General features: G+C 40.1%; 1 protein-coding gene and 1 long non-coding RNA gene across 4 annotated transcripts in view; one reads left to right on the top strand and one right to left on the bottom strand.

Moving 5' to 3' along the window:
- The window catches only part of Wdpcp (WD repeat containing planar cell polarity effector), a 292,873-nt gene extending 292,248 nt beyond the window's left edge, over window positions 1–625 (top strand). For all 3 annotated transcript variants that reach the window (XM_059275369.1, XM_059275371.1, XM_059275370.1), the window contains exon 18: window positions 549–625. In XM_059275369.1, the coding sequence (XP_059131352.1) occupies window positions 549–599 (51 nt within the window). In that variant the 3' untranslated portion in view covers window positions 600–625. The remainder of the gene's footprint in view (window positions 1–548) is intronic.
- Window positions 1–22,250, bottom strand: part of LOC131920899 (uncharacterized) — a 129,166-nt gene that overhangs the window by 57,331 nt on the left and 49,585 nt on the right. The gene's annotated exons all lie outside the window — the stretch shown is intronic.

Below are 22,250 nucleotides of genomic sequence, written 5' to 3'. Positions count from 1 at the left end.
GGGAGGCAATGAGAGGGATCCCAGGGGCAAGCTGGACAGCTTGCTAATGTATTAGCCAGATTTGGTAAACTGTGAGATCAGTGAGAGACTCTGCTGTGATAATGACCATGGGGAACACTTGGGCAAAGCACCTGCTGCCAACCTCAGACCTCCTCATGTACATGAACATGTGTGCACACCGCATACACACACCCACACACATACACCAAAGAGAACAAGAAGTGCATGTTCTAGGAACCTTGAAAGCATGTTGAAGCAGAGTCACAAATGACGACTGTTGCTAGAGTCCACAGATGCTCCACAGCCTCACCCTATTCTCTGTCACTGCCCTTTTATGCCTCATGTGTTAGTTATGGATTGATTTTTATAAATAGCTATGAACATTGTAGTCACTGAGTAAGGTAAACATGAAGGTCCATTTACATAAGCACAGCACATTTTTATTTCATTTCACTGTTTTGAAATACTTGAAAATCATAAGGATATGTTAAGTTAGTGTTTTACTCTGTTTGAACATGGCTTAATTATTTTTATCTGTTTACTTGCAGGACATTGGAGATGTTGGTTCTCTCAGAATGGTTCATTTTGGTTTGGTGTAAATCACTAGAAACTCAAAAAAAAAAAAAACTTGCCTTTTTTGTATCTTTTTTTTGGGGGGGGGGGTTTCGAGACAGGGTTTCTCTGTGTAGCTTTGCGCCTCTCCTGGAACTCACTTGGTAGCCCAGGCTGGCCTCGAACTCACAGAGATCCGCCTGGCTCTGCCTCCCGAGTGCTGGGATTAAAGGCATGCGCCACTACTGCCCGGCCTTTTTCGTATCTTTTATATTGCCCTGATTCAATGTGCTGCATGTACCAGCTTTCCATGTATGGATTTTAATAGAAGGAAAGCTGGTACATGCAGCACAGCATAACAATAGCAAAGTGACCCTAAATAAAAGTCCTCAACCACTTATTTTCATAATGTGTGTACTTCTTAAATGTCAGAAACTATACATCATTTGGAGCATCAGAGGTAGAACATTTAAGTCTTATTCTCCCTCATCTTGTAAAATTTTCCTCCTTTGGGGGCTGTTGTTGGATTTTCTTTTACTCTAGCCCCACATTGGGTGCCAAAATGTTGTTGGGTTTTTTTGCTCTTTTCTCTTTTTTGGGGGGACACACCACCCAGCTCCCAAATAAATCAAACATGGAGGCTTATTCTTAATTATAAATGCCCAGCCTTAGCTTGACTTGTTTCTTGCCAGCTTTACTTAACCTAAATTATTTCATCTACCTTTTGCCTCTGGGCTTTTTCCTTTTCTTACTTCTGTATATCTTACTTTCACTCTTATTCTGTGGTTGGCTGTGTGGCTGTGTGGCTGGACCCTAGTGTCTTCCTCTCCTTGTTCTCTTGCTCCTCCTTCTTCTCCTCCCAGATTTCTCATTCTATTTATTCTGTCTGCCTGTCAGCCCTGCCTGTCTTTTCTCCTGCATAGCCATTGGCTGTTCAGCTCTTTATTAGACCATCAAGTGTTCTAGACAGGCAAAGTAACACAGCTTCACAGAGTTAAACAAATGCAGCATAAAAGAATGCAACACATCTTTGTATCATTAAACAAATGTTCCACAGCATAAGCAAATGTAACACATCTTAAAATAATATTCTATAACAGGGAGCTGTAGAGATGGCTCAGCAGTAAAGAGCACTTATCTTGCAGAGGACCCAGATTCAATTCCCAGCACCCACATGGTGGCTCATGGCTGTCCATAACTCCAATTCCAGGGAATCCAGTGCCCTCTTCTGACTTCCTCAGACACCAAGCACAGACATGTGGTGTGAGCCAAACACCCATAAATATATAATAAAAGAAATCTTTACAAAAATTTCTAATCCTGGTCTTATTTACATTACTAATTTATATTACTAATAAAATATTTGTTAAGCAAAAGTTCCTGTCAGACCTACTGGAACAGACACTTCTCCATCGTGGATCCTGCAATGAGGAACTGGTGGCCCTTGCCACAGCAAGCTGTCATCTTCCCATGGAGGCTACTGCTTCTTCAGATTTGAGCTCCATGAGCTCAGGGTTCCTCAAAACGTTGCAGAGAGTGCAGGTGGTACCTAGCCCTTTCTTTCCACAGTGCCACATGGAAATACGGAAATGGGGCTCAGGGAATACATTGGGGGGGGGAATACTCTGTCTCCTGTGGCTGTAATATGCTATCCTTTGTCCCTGACCCCAAGTCCCACCCATCTTCTCCCAGCACCTATAAAGTGACAGCACTGTAAGTTGTAAGCATGAAAGGCCCTTCCTTGTCCTCAATACCTGCCACTAGCAGATGACACATAGTTTATAACTATAGATGTCTTTGATAATATGAGTTAAACTGTCATCTTTCCAAAAACATGAGAGCAGGAAGGAGGTGAAAATTACATTTTTCAGTTTGCTACTGGCCTAAAAAGTTTTGAGTTTATAATCTTTGAGCCATCCTAATGACATGTTGGATTATTTTTTTTTTTTACTATTTCTATCCTTTCTCTTGCAGATAATCAAAGTTGACTAATTTTTTAAGTTTATTTGTATTTTTTTTATGTGCATCAGTGTTTTCCCTACATGTATGTCTGTGTAAGGATGTTGGAACCCCTGGAACTGGAGTTACAGATACTCTTGAGCTGCCATGTGGGTGCTGGAAATTGAACGTGGGTCATCCGGAAGAGCAGCCAGTGCTTTTAACCACTGAGCCATCTCTCCAGCCCCGAAGCTGACTAATTTTTAAAGAAAAGGTATGATTTTGCAAGGATGACGTCATTTCCTGCAGGTACTCTAGCTGTCAATCCCACAACCTCAAGCCACATTCCTGGTGCACTATAACTTTTTGCTACTTGACCACTATTTTCTGCAGCTGTGTGAGAATGGCAGTGGTCAGTACCCTCTCCAGTTTCTCTGTCAGGCAGTTCAAACTCTATGCTAGAATGTGGTTGTGAATACGTGTATTTATAGGTCCATGAATATTGTTCCTAGTGGTAAAGTTTGCCAGTTACCCACATGAACATTAAACAGAATCTCGTTTCCCATCTTCCCGACTGTTTCAGTTTCTTTTCTATTGCTGTCATAAACACCATGATGGAAAGTAACTTGGGAAGGAAAAGGTTTATTTCAGCTCTCAGGTCACAGTCCATCACTCACCATCCTGTAAGTTCAGGAACTCAAGGCAAGAACCTGGAGAGAGGAACTAAGCAGAGGCCCTTTAGGAATGCTGCTCAGCCTCTTATACAACTCAGAACCACCTGCTCAGGGATGGCATTGTACCCAGCAGGATAGGCCTTTCCACATCAATCATTAATCAAGAAAACGCCCTACTGACCTGCTGAAAGGCCATGAAGGAGGTCTTTCTCAACTGAAGTTCCTCTTCTCAGATAACTCTAGCTTGTGTCGAGTGGACAAAAAACAAAACCAATCAAGACACCAACTTCACATGTCTCTGGAATAATTAACTCAAACATAGTAAACTAAATTTAGTCACAAGAATCTAGTGTGGGTGCTAGAGAGATGACTCGGTAGCTGAGAGACCTTGCTGCTCTTGCAGACAACCTGAGTTTCATTCCTAGTACACATCAATAAACTGAGTTGGGAATAACAAATTCTAAATGTTGTTTGTTGTTTATTGAAAGACCAAGTAGCCAAAACTATGGTATTATACTTTCTTTTACTATGGTTTTAAATGTTAGTAAAGGAGTTAAAATTATACCAGTCTGGCATATTGACTGAGTTAAAGGCATTTGGAAGGGAAAAGCAGTAGCAAAATTACAGTTATGAAGTAGCAACGAAAATAATTTTATGGTTGGGGGGGGTCACCACAACATGAGGAACTGTATTAAAGGGTCGCGGCATTAGGAAGGTTGAGAACCACTGCTGTAGAACAAAAAGAAGTAACCATACCCAAGAGGAATAGAGAGTAAGAAATAATCAAACTGAGGGTTGAAATCAATAAAATAGAAACAAAGAGAACAATACAAAGAATCAATGAAACAATGAGTTGGTTCTTCGAGAAAATCGACCAGATAAACCCTTATCCAAACTTACTTTTTAGTTAGGTGGAGAGAGAATATCCAAATTAACAAAATAAAAAATAAAAAGGGGGACTTAAAAACAGACACTGAGGAAATCCAGAGAATCATGAGGACATACTTTAAAAAAAAAAACTATATTTCACCAAATTGTAAAATCAAAGAGAAAGATAGTTTTCTCCATAAGTACCACTTACCAAAGTTATATCAAGATCAGATAAACAATTTAAATAGACCTATAACCCCTAGTGAAATAGAAGCAGTCATTAAACTCTCCCAACCCCCCGCCAAAAAAAAGCCCAGGGCCAGATGGTTTTAGCACAGAACTTAATCAGACTTTTAAAGAATATTCCTCATGTTATTCCACAAAAGAGAAACAAAAGGGACATGGCCACATTTTATGAGACCACAGTCACCCGGATACCAAACCACATAAAGATTCAAGAACAAAGGAGAATTACAGACCAATCTCCCTCATGAACATGGATGTAAAAATACTCAATAAAATACCTGAAAACTGAATTCAAGAACACATCAGAAAGATCATCCACCATAATCAAGTAGGCTTTATGCTAGAGATGCAGGGATGATTTATTATATGAAAATCAGTAAATGTAATCTACCATATAAACAAAAAAAATACATGATCACCTCATTAGATTTAGAAAAGACCTTAGACAAAGTCTAACACCCCTTCATGATAAAAGCCCTAGAGAGATTAGGGATAAAAGAGACATACCTGAACATAATAAAGGCAATTTGTATCAAGCCAATAGCTAACATCAAATTAAGTGGAGAAAAACTCAAAGCAATTCCATTAAAATCAGGAACAAAACAAGCTTGTCAACTCACTCCATAATTTTAGCAACCCCACATCTAATAGAGGACTAATATCCAAAATATATAAAGAACTCAAGGAACTAGATATTGAAACACCAAATCCAATTAAAAATGGGGTACAGATCTAAACAGATTTCTCAATAGAGGAATCTCAAATGACTGAGAAACACTTACAGAAGTGTTCAACAGCCTGAGCCACCAGGGAAATGCAATTCAAAACTACTTTAAGATTCCATCTTATGCTTGTCAGAATGGCTAAAATCAAAAATGCAAGTAACAGCTCATGCTGGTAAGGATGTGGAGAAAGGGAGAATACTTCATTGCTGGTGGGAGTACAAACTTGGACAGACACTATGGTAATCAATATGGTGGCTTCTCAGATAGTTGGGAATTGATCTACCTCAAGATCCAACTATATCATTCTTAGGATAGATCCAAAGGACTCTCCAGCCTACTACAAGGACACTTGCTCAAGCATTTTCATTGAAGCTTTATTCATAATAACCAGAAACTGGAAACAAACTAGGTGTTCATCAACAGAAGAATGGATAAAGTGTGGTGCATTTACACAATAGACTTATTCAGCTGTTAAAAAAAATGACATCATGAAATTTGCAGGCAAATGGATGGAACTAGAAAAAAGTATCCTGAGTGAGGTAACGCAAACCTAGAAAGATAAATATGGTATGTGTTCACTTACAAGTGGATATTGGCAGTTAAGTAAATGATAGCCAAGATATAATCCATAGATCTAGAGAGGTTAGGTAAAGAGGAATGGGGGCGGGGAGCACATGCATGTCCTGGGTGGGGCACATAGAAGAGACTTTTGGGCAAACTGGAGGTGGGTGAGGATGAAAGGGGAGAGTCAGATGAGGGGGATGGGTAGAAGAAGAGAGTGTGGGGAGAAGATGGTTGGAATTGGAGGGCTTTGGGAAAGGGAGTAGAAACAGTACAGTGGAAACTTCCTGGAATCTATGAAGGTGATCCTAATGATGACTCCTAGTAATGGGGCATATGGAGTCTCAACCAGCCATCTCACTGATACCAGGCAAAGCTTCCAGTGGTGGGCCTGGGTTGCATTCAATTGAGTTGTTGGCCAAGAGGGCCCTTTGGAAATCCCCAAGCAACCCAAGCTGTTGCTAAGACAAAGGTTTGCTCTCTACAAACTGACAGTGGGGGCCTCATTGCTGTGGACAACACCAACAGAACTCATTGACCAAGGCAAAGTTGAGCTGGTGCCTACATGGAGCCTTCACCCCTGTGTTCTAGTCTCTTTGGTGAGGGAAGGTACCCTGCAGGCTACTGAAAGAGAAATGTGGAAACCAACCCAGTCACAAAACCTTTGACCGGCAGTCTGCTCTGAAATGGTGTCATAGAACTTGTGGGAATAGCCAATATCTGATTTGACTTAAGGCCCACTCCACAAGAATGAACGTGTATTAGTTTGGGTTTCTATTACTATGAAGAGACACCATGACCACAGCAACTCCTATAAAGAAAACATTTAATTGGGATGGTTCACTTAGAGTTTCAATCAGGGACAAGAATATATCCTGATGTATTTCCTGCCTACATACCTCCCGCCCACATGTGGTCAAGCACATCTGGTGCAGATGGGTCAAACAAACTTGTTTAGGGAAGTGAAAACATGAGGTTTGTTATCTTCCATAAACAATAGCCTTTAGCATTTCAGGAACTATGTCCTTGAGCAAGGGGCTTGCAGATCAGAGGCATTTTTGTTTCATGGATCTCTAAGGCATAATAATTAAAACTTAAAATGTAACTTTGGCTCTCACATCTGGTACCAACTTCTGTCTTAGTTTGGGTTTCTATTACTGTGAGACACCGTGACCATGGCAACTCTTTAAAAGAAAAAATTTAATTGGGGTGGCTAACTTAGAGTTTTAAAGGTCCATTCCATTATCATCATGATGGGGAGCATGGCAGCATGCAGTTAGATGTGGTACTGGAGGAACAGCTGAGAGTCCTACATCTTGCAGGCAACAGGAAGTCCACTGAGACACTAGGTGGTATCCTAAGTATAGGAAACCTCAAAGCCCACCCCCACAGTGACATACTTCCTCCAACAAGGCCATACCCACTCCAACAAAGCTACCTCTCCTAATAGTTCTACTCCCTATGAGATTATGGGGGCCAATTACATTCAAGCTATCACAGAGCCCATACCCAATACTGCTTGGGTAACCAAGAACCAGAGACTAGATAGCCCAGAGACCGAGGGTAAAGCCAAACACTACTGGTCTTTAAAAAAGTATCAATAAAATGACACCTAATGATATTCTGCTATACTCATAGATCAATGCCTTATCCAGTCATCATCAGAGAGGCTGCCTCTAGCAGCAGATGGGAACAGATGCGGAGACCCACAGCCAGACAGTACATGGAGAAAGAGTCTAAATAGAAGGTCTCTGCTGTGGATGTCTTTCTGTATGCTGTGAATATATGTTGCTCTAATTGGCTGATAAATAAAATGATGATTGGCCAGTAGCCAGGCAGGAAGTATAGGTGGGATAAGCAAACAAAAAGAATTCTGAGAAGAGAAAGGCTGAGTCAGCAGACACTAGCCTGCTGTCCAGGGAACTGCTGTGGGATGTTCTGTATGGCAAATGTGTTGCTCTGATTGGTTGGTAAATAAAACACTGATTGGCCAGTAGTCAGGCAGGAGGAAGTATAGGCGGGACAAGGAGGAGAATAAAGCTGGGAAGTAGAAGGCTGAGTCAGAGAGACACTGCCAGCTGCCACGATGACAAACAGCATGTGAAGATGCCGGTAAGCCACAAGCCACGTGGCAAGGTATAGATTTATAGAAATGGATTAATTTAAGCTGTAAGAACAGTTAGCAAGAAGCCTGCCACAGCCATACAGTTTGTAACCAATATAAGTCCCTGTGTTTACTTTATCGGGTCTGAGCGGCTGTGGGACTGGCAGGTGAGAGAGATTTGTCCTGACTGTGGGCCAGGCAGGAAAACTCTAGTTACTGGGAACAGCATGTAACAGCATACAGATAAAGCCACGGAATATGTGGCAACATATAGATTAACAAAAGTGGGCTGAGTTTAAGTGTAAGAGCTAGTCAGTAGTTAGCCTGAGCTAATGGCCAAGCAGTTTTAATTAATATAAGCCTCTGTGTGTTTACTTGGGTCTGAGCAGCTATGGATTAGGCAGGACACAGAAAAACTTCTGGCTACAAATGGTGCCCAACCGTTCCAGTTTCCACCTAAAACCTGAGAATACTTAATAAGCAATTCTAAACAGCCAAAAACAGGTTCCTGCTTCATATCTCGTGTGGGTGGCACGAGACGTCACAACATGCAGGCTTGAGCTACTCTATAGCTAGTTCATGGCATGCAGGCTTGACCTGCAGCATGGCAGATTCCAAGCTGCATGCTGGATATAGCTTTTGCTAGTACAGAAAAAAAAAGATTTCTGGGCTACACACTCCTTTGATAGAGGCATAGACCCACCACTGTCTCCCAGAGTCTGGCAGTGAGCATGGTTCCCCCAAAGCTGCTGGTAAATGTAGTTCCACCATGTTGGGAAGCTGAGGTAGGTGGAGCCAGCAGCCAAGGCTGCCATTTCAGTTCTAGTCATGCTGCAGTTTAAAGCAATAGATTCCCAATAAGACAGATTCAGATAAAATAAGACTTTAAATGGTTTACAGTGTGTAAAAATGTACATAGGCTTGAAAGAAAGAAGAAAAGGAGGATAGACAGTTAAATAAACAGTTTTTAAAAAATAAAGTCTTTAAAGAGACAATAAAGGTAGTATAAAAATAAGCCACGTAAAGATGGATTTTACAAAGAGAATCTGGATTGTATTGTCTTTGGGATTTTTTTTACTACAGAAAGACATTTGATTGTAAAGGCTGCTCAGTTAATCCAATATGTATATTTTAAAGGTATCTTGACTTCAAAATTTGGATCTAAGGATATGTTGCTTTGGAAAAGAGGCTCTGCTTTTGTTTCCACAGAAAGCAAGAGGCTATGGATTTGTTCCAGATTAAGATACATCAGGTTTGTGCCGGGCGGTGGTGGCGCACGCCTTTAATCCCAGCACTCGGGAGGCAGAGCCAGGCGGATCTCTGTGAGTTCGAGGCCAGTCTGGGCTACCAAGTGAGTTCCAGAAAAGGCGCAAAGCTACACAGAGAAACCCTGTCTCGAAAAACCAAAAAAAAAAAAAAAAAAAAAAAAAAAAAAAAAAAAAAAAGATACATCAGGTTTGACCAGCCAAGACCCCCTGAAAGGTCTCTGGTGACACCATGGCCCAGATGATCCAACATCCAGAATGGTTTCAAGGCAACTGACTTCTCAGGGATAAATTCTGTGGTCTACATATATAATAACACTCTTTCAGCATTTCTGTTTCCACATTAAGGCCTTGCTTTGACTTGGAATAAGTTCTTTGACAGCATATTATGTGATGAAATAGCCTGACTGAGGCACTGGAATTGTGAAATGCCCTGTGAATTTGCCAATCCGTGGGTGGAACCAGATATCCTTTGATAGAAAGGGCAGTGGATGCCAGAGGCTCCAATCCAGGTGCTGCTCCAGCCTCCTCTAATCAGGTCTAAATTGAACTGCTGTGGACGGAGTGGTGTCTGCTCAGGTGGGGAGGGGTTCACTGAACTGTTTTAACAATTCAATTCAACAGGAGCAAAACCTCACCAACACCCTGAAGTTGTTTCATGAATCTTGCTTTGTGTCTGATAAGAAGTCTATGCGTGTGCCCCAAATTTGAAGATACTGGCAATTGTGTAGATACATTCCTTGTCCCAGCCAGCTCTTGTCCACCTTGGGAGTATGTTTGCGATGGTCACTTGGAAAGGCAGGGGAATAGCCAGTGATATAACACTTCTGTTCTTAATAATTACAATTGAACTTTGCAGTAGTACTTGGCCCTTAAAGAGGTCACTGCTATGTTCCCTTCCACCTAGTGAAATAGTCTGGCAGTTACCTACTTCCGTGTCACTAGAAATGGTTCAGTACAAATACTCTATATTGGCAACTGAGACTGCATGATGGCAGTGCCTGGGTTTGTCTGTAATGAGTCCCTTTGCCAAATGCAGATGAGACAGGAATGAAACAGATAATGAGGGAAGCCCTCCTAGCTTGAGAATAGGTCTTGAGTTCAGTGAGTGAGTGCAGCAGTGCAGGAAGCGAGGGGGAGGTGTAGGTCAGTGTTTCCTGACCAGATTGCATGCCATTCTGGGCAATAATGTTGGCGTGATCTGAGCCAGCCAGGAGCATGTTGGGTGATTAGAAGTTTGAGATTCTTGGTCAAACTGAAGACTTATTTGGGTACCAGAAACCTTAACAAATAATCTCTCACCTTGAGCCACATACTTTGCTGAAAGTATGCTTTACTCCCCACCCACCATCCACCCCCAAATCTGTTTGGGGTTAGGGTTTGAGAAGTGAACAGAGACATGTGAAGAGGTTTGTTTAATGGCATGCTGTACTGGAACACTGAAGACCTGCAGCAGATGCAAATTCCAAGTCTTGTTACAATTTTTTAAGATTGTGAAACTATCAAAATGCACATGAATCAAGTTTTAATACACTGTCTGGGTGGAGGAGGCTGTCCATTACACCATTTCTTTCTTTGGGTTCTCAGGCATGGTTCGGCAGTGTAAGAACTCTGTAACATTAACATTAACATTGAATAAAAAGTAAATCTATGATTGTTAAAAAAAAAAAAGAAAAGGGGGGAGTGCTGTGGATGTCTTTCTGTATACTGTGAATATGTTGCTCTGATTGGTTGATAAATAAACCACTGATTGGCCAGTAGCCAGGCAGGAAGTATAGACAGGATAAGCAGACAAAAAGAATTTTGGGAAGAGGAAGGCTTAGTCCTTTAGCTACAGGTCTCCATCAAATATCTCTCCTCAGAGCTCAAGAAATCTTACAGAAGGGGAGGTAACAAGAATGTACAAGCCAGAGATGGTAGCAGACACCAGGAGAAGGCCCTCTGAATCAATTAAGCAAGGTGCGTATGAATTCACAGAGATTGAAGCAGCAAGCACAGAGCCTACATGAGTCTGCACCAGCTCCTCCCATATATATTATAGCTATTAGCTTAGTGGTTTTATGGGACTCTTTAGTGATAATGACTGGGTCTCTGACTCTTGTGCCTGCTCTTGAGACCCTTTTCCTCCTATTGGGTTGCCATATTCAACTTTGATATGATAGTTTTTGCTTCATCTTACTATATTTTATTTTGTCATGTCTGGTTACTGTCTCCTAGAAGCCTGTTTGTTTTCTAATGAGAGACAGAAAAGGGAGTGGATCTGGAGGGGAGGGGAGTTGGAGGAACTGGCAGGCATAGGGGGAGGGAAACTAGAATCAAGATGTATTAGATGAGAAAATAATCTGTTTTCAATAAAAGCAAAAAATACTTTTCAGGTCCATCTATTTTCTTGAAAATTTCATGTCTTTACAGCTGAATAAAACTGTTTTTTAAAAAATGCTGCATCCCTGCAGTGGTGGCACACTCCTTTAATCCCAGCACTCGGGAGGCAGAGGCAGGTAGATCTGAAGCACGATCCTAAGTTAGTCTTAACAATAAAAACCCGGAGTCAGATATCAAGGGTGAAAGCTGAAAGATCAAAGAAGGAGAGCAGCCACTAGAAACTTCTGACTTCTGTGAATCCTTGGACCAAATGGGGGAGATCTTGTCTCTACGAATCCTTAGACTGAATGGGATGGCAAGATTCTGTCACCACTAGCCTTATATGCCTGTCTCCACCTCCCTAGTGCTGGAATTAAAGGTGTGAGCCTCCCATGTGCTGGGATCAAAGACTTGAGCCTCTCATGTGCTGGTATTAAAGGCATGCACCACCACCAGCTGGCTCTGTTTCTCTTTTAGACTAGTTCATCTCATGTAGCCCAGGGTGGCCTTCCTGATCTTCCTGCTTCCTCCTCCCAAATACAGGGATTAAAGGTGTGTGCCACCACTGCCTGGCCTTTATGGTTAACTAATGGCTAGCTCTGCCCTCTGATCTCCAGGCAAAATTTATTTGTCAGAATACAAACAAAATATCATACAACATAGATCTCTGTGAGTTTGAGGTCAGCCTGGTCTACAGAGCTAGTACCAAGACAGCCAGAGCTACACAGAGAAACCCTATCTCCAAAAACAAACAAACAAGCAAACAAAACAAAACAAGTCGGCAAGATAGATTGGACCATTGTATACTATTCCTAGAAATGTAAAGTAGTGCAATCACTTGAAAACAGCATGATAGTTCCTCAAAAACTTCCAATAGAATTACTGTATGATCCATCATTACCACTGTCTACGCATGCCCAAGAGAACTCAAAGGAAGAACTCAAATAGGTATCTACACTTCCATGTCAAAAGCAGTATTATTCATAACAGCGAAAAGGTAGACGTACCCAAATGTCCACCAACAGATGAATGGATAAATAAAATGTGGTGTATACACATACACATTGGGATGTTCAACTTCAAAGGAAGGCAGTTCCGACATATGCTGCAACACAGATGGATGGACGTTGAAGACGTGGTGCTAAGAGAAATACACCAGTCACAAAAAGACAAGCATATCATTTCAGTGAAAGGAGATATCAAGAGGAGTCAAATCTGTAGACATGGGAAGTAGCTCTGTAGTTGTCATGGTTGAAGGGACAGGAGAACCAGGACCTATTTGTTAATTAAGTGCATATAGAGATTTGGTGCTTCATGATTAGAACATTCTAGAGGTTGATTTCATAACCTACTGAATCACACACTTAGAATGAATGAAGATGGTAAATTGTATATTATATTTAATTTATCACAATTTTAAAATATGTAATTGTAATGATGATTTTGAAGGCTCTGAAATAGATTCATTGAGATCTACTCTGTCTTGAAGTAACTCCAAAAAAAAAGAGGAAGATTTCATTAAGGCTACTTTTACACTTTAACAACTTAGAATTATAACCTGAGTTTTATAATTATCAATTTGCATTTTTAAAATTTATGAAGCCAGACAGTGGTGGTGCACCCCTTTAACTCCAGCACTTGGGAGGTAGAGGCAAGTGGATCTCAGAATTCAAGGTCAGCCTGGTCTACAGAGTGAGTTCCAGAACAGCCAGGGATATACAGAGAAATCCTATCTTGAAAAAAAACAAAAAAACAAACAAAAAAATCATGGAAGAACTGCAGAAAGAATTAATGAGAAAATACCTGTTACTGTATCAAGATTGCAAAATGCAAAGCTAATGAAAGTCAACCAGTTTCCTCTATTCCAACACAAAGCAGAGTCTGAACTTAAGAACACAATCCTTAATGTTGGGGACATGGTTCAGTGGTGCTTGCCTAGCACGCACAAGGTCTTAGTCAATCCTCAATGACACACACATGGACACAAACAAAAACTCCCCAAAATAAAATGCTTATGTGTAAGCCTAGCAAATCGGTAAGATCTAGCCACTGAAACGTGTAAGATTCTGATCAAAGAACCAAATAAGTATAATGTGCTTGTGGTTTAGAAGACTCTACTCTCCAGAGATCAGTCCTTTCCAACTTAAGCTACAGAGTTGTTCAATTCCAACCCAAACCTCACAAACTATAGGGATCAACAAACTGATTCTAATGTTTATATGGAGAGAAGCAAAAGAACCAGCCTGGTCAACACAATAGTCAAGAGAGGAAGCAGAGACTACCACTACTCAAGTTTAAAGCCCACCACAAAGCCCCCATATTGGAAACATCCTGGTATTGGTGAAGGAAGAGGCAAATAGATCAATGAACTAGAAATAGACTTATCCTATATATAGTCAATATTCCTTTGACAAAGGACCAAAGGCAGTACAACGAACCAAATGAAAGACACTTCATTTGTGGTTTGGAACAAATGGATATACACATGAAAAAAAGACAATGAATCTCTAGACAGAGACATTACAATCTTTATAGAAACCGACTGTAAAATTTAAAGCTATGGAATTCCTAACAGGCATGGAGGTGGCTGGCTCAGTTGCTAATATGTGTACTGCACAGTATGAGGACCTTAGATCCCAGAGCCCACATCAAAGTCTCACCCAGTAGCCTGGACTTAATTGAGGAGGTAGAAATAAAAGGACACCTGGGGTTTGCTGGCCAGCCAGTCAGATGAATCAATGAGCCCCAGGTTCTGTGAGAGACTGAACTCTCTCTACACTGTCTCAAGAAAAATGGTGGTGCTCAAATGAGGACAATCCAGCATTCACCACTGCTTTCCACGTGCACAGGAAAATGTAATAAAATTCTTAAAAAGATAATGTTGGAGAAAGTCTAAAGGGCCTTGGGTTTGGTAGTCATGTTTTAGATGTGACACCAGGGGCAAGATTCATGAAAGAAAGAACTGACAGACTGTATTTCATTAAAATTAAATTAGTATATTCTGAAATAGTCAGTATAAAAAACATGAACACACAAGCCAAGCTTCCAGAAGATGGTGGATGACACCCACCCACAGACTGCTACAATCTGTGGGAATAATCTGGGATATCTGGAATACAGCTATCCTAAGAGGTGGGTGATGGTGGAAAAATACTAGTTTTAGGAGCAAAGTAAAATAGGAAACTTCCTAGTGTAAAGCAGAAGGAGAAAGAATTCCTTCAGAGTAGTTAGCCCCATTTGGCAATGCTCTCCACCCAGTGAAGGAGTCTAACTGAGGAATACTGGAACTACAGCTCAAAACAGAGAAAGACCCAGAAAATGTGCACTGTATTTCCGCAACAGGACGGAGTGGGAGGAGACAGAAGCTGCAGAGGTAGGTACACCTGGAGAGGGGGAGGTAGGTGGGAAAATCTTCTCTTCCCCACATTTGCTATTCTAACAGAACAGTGGCAAAAAGCCAGTTTAAAATGACCTCTGTTGAGTCCATGGCTTGGCAACCCTAGAGGAAAAGTATCTACACTCTAGAAAGCCATAGCAAAGATCAAGAGAATCTACTCTAAAACATCCTGCAGACTTCGGTGGAGCAGGACAATTTTGACTCTGAACAATTTAATGTTCAAAGTAGAAGTTGGTCTGAGCTGAGGTCTAGATAGAGTGTACCCGTTGTGATAGTCTCCACATCCAGAACCACTCACCAAAGCATCACCAGATGGAACTAGTTCCCATGACCCACAAAAAAAGAAAAAAAAAAGCCCCTCAGTGGACCGCGCAGAGGAACAACTGACATCTGGGACCCGCCATCAGACAGGGCAGGGCCATCTGCAGAAGACCATCAAGACAAGACAGGGCCAGGCAGAGACAGCATAGATGCAGCGCCCTGCTGCAGACCTTACCATCACATTGCTGGTACCTTTATTTAACATCTAATGTCTGTTTACTGGACAAGCTTTGTGCCCCCCCTGCCCCCGTCTCTGTCTCTGTCTCTCTCTCTCCCCCTCTCTTTCTCCTCTTGCTCCCCTCCCCCGCTCTCTCTCTCCTTTCCTTCTTCTGACCCTGCTGAGGAAGGATTGCTTTAGGTTCGTCTACTGCATTTCTTTATCTCTTCCTCTTGGCAATACATGTTCACCTTATGACATCTCCTGGTTTTACAGTTCTTCCCTTGTATTTACTTTTCCCTCCCCTATTTTTCTCAGCACCTAATCCTAACCACAAGTATTACTCTTTGCTCATATCCACACTTTACTTAGTGCACACAGTACTATATATGTTCCTTTACTTCACAAAGAATACTGGAGTTGAGAGGCAATTATTTTAAAATAGGTACTATAGCATTTTCATAGTAGACTTCAGCATCAGTGATGGTTACTTCTGCATCTTGTCTTGGAAGTACAGAGCACCGAACCTGATGTCTTGAGCATGTGAGCTGAGGGTCCAACCACTGAGCTATTGCCCCAGCACAGAGAAATGAAACATAGCTCAGGCTAGTATTAATTCAGCCTTATTTGATCATTACAAATACTTCCATTGAAAAAATATTATTTTTTATAAACCCAACCAGTGATCAAATCCTAGCTATAAAAGACGTAATGCAGAAAGAACAGAAATATGAGAAGCCAAAGCAACCTGAATCATCCTGAAATTACCAATTCTATAGTACTGGCTTCCAGTTAGATGAAATTCTAGACAAGTGATGATTATATAATGTTCATTAAAATCAAAGAGGACATGAGTAAATTCTCAAATTAACTACAAACAACACAAACAACTAAAGGAAATGAATACAGCATACTAAAATGAAATTCAATAAAGAGAAATACTGAAAAGAACAAATTGAAATACTGAATATGATTAGTGTGGTGGTTTGAATAAGAATGGGCCCCATAGGCTCATATATTTGACTGCTTTGTCATTAGGGAGTAGCACCACTTGAAAAGAATTAGCAAGTGTGTCCTTGTTGGAGGAAATATGTCACTGGGAGTAGACTTTGAGGTTTCAAAAGCCCTAACTCCTGACTCAGTGTCTCTCTTCCTGTTGTCTATGGATTGAGATGTAGACCTCTCAGCTATTTCTCCAACAACACCATGTCTGCCAGGCATAATGATAGTGGACTAAACCTCTGAAACTGTAAGCAAGCCCCAATTAAATGCTTTCTCTTATAAGAGTTGCCGTGGTCATGGTATCTCTTCACAGCAATAGTAACCTTAACTAAGACAATTATTGTACTGGTTAATGTTAATTGTCAACTTGAAAGAAGCTACATCACTTGGGAGATAGATCTGTAAGCATGCCTGTGAGGATTTATCTTGATCCTATTAACTGAGGAAGGAAGACCCACCCACTGTGGGTGGAACATTCCCTGGCCATGGTCCTGGTTGTGGAGAAGGGGAATTGAGAAGCATCAGGCTGTTACTTGAATAGTCCAAGAAAATTATCAGCTAAAGCAGAGAGAGAATTGGTTCTGATAGAAAAGAAATTACAAGATGCACACGTGGATCATTTGGATCTACAGCTTGTTTGTATTCTGGTTATTTTACCTTCTACACATTCCCCTACAGGGATTTGAATGCAAAGAGAAGATAATATGTTAGAATGGATATTTTTACCACACAGAGTAAAAAAATTAAAGACATATGTAGAAAATGTTTCTGAGTTGATTCTAAAAGGAAAATTAAGACTTTGTCAATTAGCAGGAATAGACCAAGCAGAAATTGTAGTACCTTTTACTAATCCTGAAATTGATAAATTATGGGCAGAAAGTAAACATTGGAAAAGAGCTTGCAATAATTTTTTTTGGGAGAGATTAGCAACAAATATCCCAAAAGCAAGAGAATTTAGTTTATAAAGAGAACTGACTGGATCATTCCTCATATTGTACAGGGAACACCAATTTCTGGAGCCCTACATTCTATACTGATGCAAATAAGTCAGGAAAGGCAGGTTATAAGTCAGAAAATTTAAGTAAAGTGGCTCAAAGCCCATATGATTCTGTTCAATAGCCTGAATTTTATGCTATTCTCATGGTATTATTAGATTTTTCCATAACCTCTTAATATAGTTACTGACTCTCAATATGCAGAAAGAGTTGTTTTACATATTGAAACTGCTGAACTTATTCCAGATGATTCAGAATTAACTTTGTTATTTATTCAATAAAAAGAAATAGTCAGAAATAGAAATCATCCCTTATATATAACACATATCAGATCCATACAGGTCTACCAGGCCCTCAGCACAAGGTAATGATGAAATTGATCAGTTATTGGTAGGAAATGTGCTGGGGGGGCCTCAAAATGTCATAAGAAGTACCATGTTTAAAAAAGGGAGGGCTTAAAAAAGATTTTTTTCACCACTTGGCAACAATCCAAGGAAATTATAAAGAAATGTCCTACTTGTTCTTCGTATAACTAAATTCCACTACCTGCAGGAAGTAACCCAAAGGGTACTCAAAGAAATGAAATTTGGCAAATGTATGTATTTCATTTTGCAGAGTTTGAAAAATTAAAAAAAGGTACACCATACTATAGATACATATTCAGGATTTCAATGGGCAATTGCTTTGAGTTCTGAAAAGTCTGATTCTATAATTACACAGCTATTAGAAGTTATGGCCATCATGGGTGTACCTGTACAAATTAAGACTGACAATGCTCCAGCATATGTCTCTAGTAAAATGAAACAGATTTTTGCATATTGCAATATAAAGCACATTACAGGTATACCACAATCCTTCAGGCCAAGCAGTCATAGAAAGATCTAATTGAACTCTAAAAGATATGCTTGATAAACAGAAAGGGGTAATAAAGACCCCCAGAGATAGATTACACAATGCTTTATTAACTTTAAATTTTCTAAATGCCAATGAGAAAGGAAATGACAGCTGTGGAGAGACATTGGATAATAGAAAGAACTATGGAATTAAATCAGACTGTATACTTCAAAGATGTGTTGCACTCAGAATGGAAACTAGGATATGTATTATGTTGGGGAAGAGGTTTTGCTTTTGTTTCCACAGGAGAAGAAAAGCTATGGATACCATCAAAGTTGATAAAGAATAGATTCAAACAAGAGAGACCTCTTACTAAGAAGAGGTGATAGTTAATCAGCTAGCAATCTAAACTAACTTACAAGACTAACAAATGCTTTTCATTTGATCAGATATAACTTATCACAAGGGAAATTCCCCAGAGTTAGGGTTGGGGCAGAGTTCTGTTTTTGTCTTTCAGGAGAATGAAGGCTAAGGAATCTGAAGACCACTGGACAAATGAGACATCTGAAGAAAAAGGATGAATCATCCAGAAAAAATATCCCAAGAAAAAGAGTAAATTGGCCTATTGGTGTATCACATTTCCAACAGGATAAAATTTCATAAATCTTCCCAAGTGTTTGTTTCTGCTGTTCTCTATAGATATTTAATATAAATGGTCTTTTTGTAGTCCATTACATTGAAAATTAAACCTGGCTTTGGAGTTAGAGCATGGCTCTCTCCTTCTCTAAACACAAGCATGCTTGTTAAAGGAAAATCCAAAATCTCTATCTCATATCAGAAGAGCCACCTGATATGGGACAGAAGAAAAACCACAATTAAGGGACTATTCTGTTGCCACTAATCTCATAATTCTCTGGTTTTGGCTCTTTTGAAACTTTTCTCAAGGTATAAATATTATCTCAAAATTTATAAGATTAATATATATATTAAACTTTTTGTCATGATATTAATGATCATATAGAGTACTAACTAATTCTAGAAAAAGGCTTCATCTAGCTTTCTGTACATGATTTCTGGTTTGAGTCTCTATCAGGTAACCATAAATTAAATTTTGTACTCTGGATGTACATAACAAATTGTGGTCCTTTAACCTCTTTGAGATCTGCTGCATATGACATTTAAAATCTTTAAGTTTTCTGCAGTGAGCCATGGCCATGCCTAACAGTGACCTCCAAAGTCTCCAAAAGGAAGATGGGGCCCCACAATGACAATTCCACCTGGATTGTGGTAATGCCACCAAGCTGACAAATACCACCCAAAGATCAGCTTTGGACTACAAACAGTTCAGGACAATTTTGAGATGGCTAGCTGAGATGATCCAGCCTCACAGACTACTCTAGCCAGGACTTGAGACAAGCCCTGCACTTTCCTATTACACAAAGACTGGACATAAATGATATAGCTAGATCTCCTAGGAATTGACAATTATCCCATTTTTTTCAGCATCTCCTAAAGAAACTGTCACCTCCAGACAACAGGAAGCAATTTTAAGAACATGACGCCTAAATTCCCAAGAGGTGGAGTGGGCAGTTTTTGGTCATTCAGTGGGTTATGGATATTTGCCATTGTTTAGGGGGGTTGGTTACAAGTTGTTATTGCTAATGATCAGGAAAAAAGCTGAACAAAAGAGATTAGATTCAGGGATATCATTCTAAAAAGAAAAAGGGGGGATTTAGAAATAGGATAAAAGGGTAGACTATTTAATCTATTTTTAAAACAAAAAGCAACTACTAGTTTTATATTGTTTTACATTGGTATGGATTTTGTATATTGACACAAATTTGAGGGTTTTTTAATGCTATATATATGTTTCTACTCTTGTTTAAGATATTTTTGTATATTGAACACATATATTTCTACTCTTGTTCAAGATATTGTACCTATACAGGTCATTTAACAATAAAGTTATTATTACCAACTATTTAGGATAATAAAGAAATGCAAGTTAGTAGTTAGTCGCCTATTACAATCAAACTTGCAGTCATGTTAGGTATGTTTCCAAGGTCAAACAGAGATATATTTTAGATAGACAGGTCATCTTCAAACACTTCAGAGATCTACAGAACATGGCATTTAAGATATTTTAATAACACAAGGTTCTTTTTTTTTTTTTTTTTGTTTTTTTTGTTTTTTTTGTTTTTCGAGACAGGGTTTCTCTGTGAAGCTTTGTGCCTTTCCTGGGACTCACTTGGTAGTCCAGGATGGCCTCGAACTCACAGAGATCCGCCTGGCTCTGCCTCCCGAGTGCTGGGATTAAAGGCGTGCGCCACCACCGCCCGGCCAGTTCTTTTTTTTTTTATGACAATGAGACATGTCTGCTCCTGGCAGCACCAATCTACTTTAGAGAAAATTATGGGTATTGAAGAAACTCCATTTGGAGTTTATTTTCTTTGTGGCAAAAGTTAGCCACTGGGCAATAAACTGCCTGTGCCTCTACTGCTGACAATATGCTGTCCAAATTGGACAAGCAGGACACAAAAGGAAGTGACTACTGAATTTTGCCAAGACAAAGATGGACAGTCCTTCAAAACTCCTGCTTCACAGAAAAGTCTATCAGATATTCTAGGCCTCTAGGCTAAAGATGGATGCCCCAATGTTGCAAAGGAATCTTGGGTGACTGTCCAGGCAGCTAGTTGTTTCTCTCATTTCTTAGTTTTGGAAGTTGTTACTTTGCATTTCTGGTTTACTCAGGTAACATTATTTTCTTCTCAGGTCCCTGATGGGGCTGAAGACTAGATAGTTGTAGTTTTCCTTGTTACCAGACTCAGAAAAGAAACTCCTAAAAGAGGTGTAAAGTGTATAAGGTTGAGAGACATAAAAAGACAGTTTGGGTTGGTAATACAAGTTAGGAGAGAAAGTGAATTTGGTTCAACACTTTGGACTCACCAAGATAGGACAGATAATAAAGTATTTTCTCTGAATTTGTCAAATACAAATGGACTGGACATTTTTAATGTAATTCTTACCTGTATATATTTGTATATAGTTATTATATGTATTATATATGGTTTTACTAAGTTAAACTCTTCCTTTCTCTTTTTTTTTTTTTTTTTTTGATCATGTTCTGACAAATAGCTTGCTTGGAGTCAGAGGGCAGAGTTAGCCACTAGTGACAAAAATTAACCATAGAGGTTTTGGAAGACTGAGGACAGATAGGAGAGGAAGTAGTAAGGTGGGTGGAAAGGGATGTGGCTCTCTGTTTGGAGGCAGGAGCAGAGTAGATAGGAAGGACTGGTAGCTTCTCTGCTTCTCTGACCTTTCAGGCTCTCACCCCAATATCTGATCCTGGATTTTTATTGATAAAGAATAATTAGAGTAACATTTCAGGTAACTGTCCACTGGGGGAAAGGAGACAATCAGACTTTCCGGGGTCTGTTGGATACTGGTTCTGAACTGACACTGATTCCGTGAGACCCAAGGAAACATTGTGACCCTCTGGTTAGGAAAGGGCTTGTGGAGGTCAAGTAATCAATGGAGTTTTAGCTGAAATCTGACTCACAGTAGGTCCAGTGGATTCCTGAACTAATCCTGTGGTTATTTCCCCAGTCCTAGACTGTATCATTGGGATAGATAGACTTAGAAGTTGGAAGAATTTTCACATTGGTTCCCTGACCTGTGGATGAGGCCTAATATGCTTGGAAAGGCTAACTGAAGGCCTTCTGCCAAGGAAAATAGTGACTCAAAAAACAGTATCGCATCCCTAGAGGAATTGTAGAAATTAGTGCCACCATCAAGGACTTGAAAGATGCAGGGGTGATTGTTCTCAGCCCATCTTCCTTTCACTCTCTCTTTTCTTTTTTTTTTTTTTTTTTGGTTTTTCCGAGACAAGGTTTCTCTGTGTAGCTTTGTGCCTTTCCTGGAACTCACTTGTAGCCCAGGCTGTCCTCGAACTCACAGAGATCTGCCTGGCTCTGCCTCCCAAGTGCTGGGATTAAAGGCGTGCGCCACCACCGTCCGTCTCCTTTCACTCTCTTATCTGGCCAGTACAGAAGACAGACAGAGCATGGAGAATAACAGTTGGTTATCAAAAACTCAAATGGTGATTTAATTGCAGCTGCTATACCAGATGTGGTATCCTTACATGAACAGATTGACACATCTGGTACATGGTACACAGCTATTGATCTAACAAATGCCTTTTTCTAGGTACCTATCCATAAGGACCACCAGAAGCAAGTTGCTTTCAGT

The sequence above is a fragment of the Peromyscus eremicus genome, chromosome 10 (genome assembly GCF_949786415.1).
Source record: "Peromyscus eremicus chromosome 10, PerEre_H2_v1, whole genome shotgun sequence".
In the NCBI taxonomy this organism is placed as follows: domain Eukaryota; kingdom Metazoa; phylum Chordata; class Mammalia; order Rodentia; family Cricetidae; genus Peromyscus; species Peromyscus eremicus.
This window is presented reverse-complemented; position numbering and strand designations above follow the sequence as displayed.